The sequence below is a fragment of the Pteropus alecto genome, unplaced genomic scaffold, assembly GCF_000325575.1.
Source record: "Pteropus alecto unplaced genomic scaffold, ASM32557v1 scaffold41, whole genome shotgun sequence".
Taxonomy (NCBI): Eukaryota; Metazoa; Chordata; class Mammalia; order Chiroptera; family Pteropodidae; genus Pteropus; species Pteropus alecto.
In genome coordinates, this window is record NW_006430464.1 from 830180 (window position 1) to 834278 (window position 4099).

Genomic DNA, 4099 nt, shown 5'->3' on the forward strand with positions numbered 1-4099 from the left:
CATATCATCAGAAGATTAGATAAAAGAATTATGTAAATGTTATGTTTACTGAGATTAATTACTGTGGTTATGTAAGAAAATATCTCCAGTCTTAGGAAACACACATTGAAGTACTCAGGGGTAAAAGGCCATGGTGTGTGTAACTAACCCTTAAATGCTTCAGGAAAAAAAAAGAATATATATGTACAGAGAGGGAGAGAGAGAGAGAGAGAGAGAGAGAGAGAGAGAGAGAGAGAGAGAAACAATAACCAACTAGGACCATAAAAAAAATCTGCCTGCCACTCATCTCTGGATACAGATAAAGTCAGCTGCAAAGTTAACAGAAATCTCTCCCAGGACACACTGCAGCTGTAATGGGCCCTAACGACCCCCTTTTGTGAGTGACTACTGCCATTTTCCTCACTGGGAAATGTTGCTCTCTGAAATCATAGGCTTTGGGAAACTTTGCCATTTGAAAGTATATCCATAAGAATGAAACATCCGGCTCTTGCCTGGCTGGTGGAAGACACTTTGACACAGACAAGAAGCCTCAGTCTCCAGCCCTGATGCAGAGCTTTAGAAAGAGTTTCCGGGAACAACATGTCACATTTATCTTAACTTTGTAGTTTCCACAGAAACAGGATGCCGATTCCACTTTGCAGTCCAGACATGGTGTTGACTAATTTATGCACACCCCTGCTTTGCTCTGAAGCTATCAAAACACCGTTTCACCCAAATTCCTCTCTTTCCCCAAATCCTGTAACTTGATCGCAGCTCTTCTTGTAGGATGTTGTCTCCTCTCGTTGCGATGGGTCAGTAAACCTGACTGAAATGGATGGGTGGGGGATGGGGGCATAGACGGATGGATGAATAGCGATAAAGCTAAAGCAGGGTGTAAACTTATAACAGTAGGTAAATTTGAATAAAGAATATATACAAATACAAACTACTACTTGTATTTGTGCAAGTTATCTGCTAGTTTGCAATTACGTCCAAATAAAGCTTTTTTTTTTTCTTTTTTAAAGCTAAGTTGGTTCGGACCAGTGTTTAGCAAACTTTTTTGCAGGCAAAGGAAAAAAATTTATGTTGTATTTTATACTGTAATTCAGTACATACTTAGACATTCAAATTTTGAGAACTACTTGTAACCATTTTCTATGCGTTCCGATATCTTCTATGAATTTCACCTTTTTTTTTTTAGTGGTTATGACACACGTATTCTGAAAAACTCTAATCGGAAAGATCGGAGCACCGGTTACATTCAAATACTAAACGAAAGTTAAGACTTTGGCTTGGGATTTTTCCACCGGTTGACACGTGATCGGACTACATTTCCCAAGGTACCTCGGGGCTGCCCGAGCTCTGATTGGACACTGCCGAGCTCGGTCGTCGCGAAGGGCGTGGTCCTAAACTTGCTGGAAAATGTGCACGAGCCCCACGTGGGAGAGGGGGCGGGGCTTGTGGGAGGACCCGCGTGGCACACCCGATGGCTGCTGGGAAATGTGGTTCTGAGACGGCGGTAGCTGGCCTGCCGCTCAGCCGCCTGGGATTTGTAGTCCCGCCAAGTCCATGAGGGCACCACCCCCCCCTCCACCTCGCCCCCGCCCCCGATGGTTTGTCCTCTGGCTGGGTCATTGCAGGCCTTCCTCCATCACTTCCCTGGGATCCATTAACGCATCGATCCCAACCAGCTACCGAGGCGTTCCTGGTCCTCGGACTCCAAGCTCTCAAACACCAGGTGCTCCGCGGGGAGCCAGGGAGTGGACATTGGAAACGCTGACCCTTGGGAGGCCTAGGAGGGCTTCTTGGAGGAGGGAGCAAGGTTCCCATACACAGACCTGAGTCAGAAATCATTCCAGAATGCATGCGAGCGAGCTGATTTGATACATAAACAATCCTTGCCAATGCCCTTTGCTCGCCACCTCGGACCTCTCTGTGTGTGTCTTTGTTCCTGGGCTGGTATGACAGGCACTGACCGGACAAGCATCTAGAGTGTTGGAGGGTGTGATGGGGAGAGCCCCCCCAACGCTGTGGGCGCCCAGGGGAGGCCAGGGAGGAAGAGAAGCAGACTCATCTCACGGTCTCCAACCTGGCCCCACACCAGCATCTTCTTTCATTCAAAAAGCTCCCGCGCGCTAAGAGATGCTAGGGAAATGGCGGTAGTCATACCCGGCCCTGCCTCTGCGCGCTCCTCCAGTCTGGCTGATCAGTGATGGGTCAGGAGAGGTCTCGCGCAAGTTTTTGCGGTAAGTAAGTGGCCTAGGTAGGTCTAGAACTTTGGCCATCTGGCTCTATAATCCAGGCAGACAAAACCACTGAACTGCCCCGGCCACTTTGCAGAACGTCAGGTCCGTGAGGGTGAACCCCACGTGGTCAGTAGCAAATATTCGTCAATGTGTGCCTAATCTGCCATCTGGTTGCCTATTATGACATCTTGCTGCCCCACCTCCACGCTAGAAAACAAGCTTAGAGCAGGGAGAGTTTTGAGGAAGGTCTTCAGTCCCCTGACTGAAGCCTTTCTGACCAGAGGCCGCCCCCTCTCTCCAGTCTCTCATTCTGTACCTCTTATGGGGGTTGCGGGGCTGAAAAGTGACTCCTGGAGGGAGGCGATGTGTGGTGCTCCCCCCTTTTGGAGATGACAGGGGTGGTTATTTCCTCCCACTGAGGGATCCAACGGTGACACTTTAGGCTGGTGGCACAGTGGCTGAGGGAAGGGAAGGGAAGGGGCAGAGATGCAAGGACAGACAGGGTCGCACTCTGGCTCCTGAACTCCCTGATACTGTCCTGGTCAGGACCAGGCCAGTATTGGGGGAGAGGGAGACTGAGTATCCTCACTGCCCCAGGAAATAAAAGTGTGGCAAATGGCGGGGAAGGAAAGGTATAGCCTGGCTCACGTTCTGCCATCTCCCAAATGCTCATGCTCCTGGGCTCATCCGAACATCCCAAGAGCCATGAAAGGTAGGGATGACTGTGCCCATCTATTCAGATGAGGAAACTGAGTCTCAGGGCCGCGAAGAGACTGGCTGGTGACCTCACAGGCAAGGAGTGGAGAACATTAGGAAGGCTTTAGCTCCTTCCTAGATCTCTCTGACCAGGATTAAGGCCTGGGACAATGAAAGACAGGTCCTGGGTCCCAAAGGTGAGTAGGGCAAGATGGGGGTGAAGGCGTCAACGGTGTGTGCACACATGTACTCCAGACATCTCTGTGCAGGAGTGGATGCCTGTGTGTGCATGTTCACATATCTTCCCCATCGCTTTGATTCCCGGGGCTCAAATAATACCCGTAAAAGCAGGACAGTCCCGGCATCCAAAGGCCCGGGTCTTGCCTTTCCGGGTCTGCCACGTGGCAAGATAAAAGACCAAAAGTGCCTCCACTGCCCGCTCAAGTCAGATTCCACAAGGCTTTATTGTCGCCGGACCGACCTAGCCTGGTGTTTGCCGCTCCCAGGAACAACAAGGCAAGGGAGGGGTCCGGCCCCGCAGGAGCCACCACCGCCCGGGATCTATCTCCCAGGCAGAGAGGGAGGAAGGAAAGAGCGTTTTCGCGGAGCTCGCGGAGCGCGCAGCCCCGGCCAAGGGCGGGTGGCGGTGGCATGGAGTGGAAAGACGGGGGACCGGCCCCGCTAGAAGGGGAACTCGCAGACGTAGTAGAGGCGCCGCTCGCAGTCGTGGTCCCACCAGGAGCCATCGTCCGAAGCCTGCGCCACGCAGTTCTCGAGCGCGCCGCCGTTGGGCTGGTTGGGGCTGAGCGGGTGCGGCGCGGCGCTGGGCTCGGTGCCGGGCTCGGGGTGGGGCGCGCGGTGCCAGGCGAAGAAGGATACGCGCTGGCCGTTCTCGAAGAGGTAGAGGCCCTCGGCGCGCCGGTCGTGCACGCCCAGCCACACGGGCCAGTTGTAGGGAGCCAGCGCCGCGCGTAGGTAGCGGGTGAGCGCCTCCATCTGCTGGCGGTCGGCCGGCTGAGCCAGGCTCCCGCCCCGCGCCGCGCACCGCGCCTGCGCCGCCGCCTGCGCCTCGAAGTCGCGCGAGAGCAGGAAGCACTTGTGGCCGAGGCGCAGCCCCTTCAGGCAGCCTGCGGGGCGGGGGAGGAAGGGTCAGGGCCTGGGGGGCGGGGCCAGGGCCT

General features: G+C 53.9%; 1 protein-coding gene across 1 annotated transcript in view; it reads right to left on the reverse strand.

Moving 5' to 3' along the window:
* Nucleotides 1-3361: 3361 nt before the first annotated feature.
* CLEC11A (C-type lectin domain containing 11A) overlaps nucleotides 3362-4099 on the reverse strand; it is a 2254-nt gene continuing 1516 nt past the window's right edge. Inside the window, exon 4 of the mRNA XM_006905000.3 lies at nucleotides 3362-4048. Within this exon, the coding sequence (XP_006905062.1) occupies nucleotides 3603-4048 (446 nt within the window). The 3' untranslated portion in view covers nucleotides 3362-3602. The remainder of the gene's footprint in view (nucleotides 4049-4099) is intronic.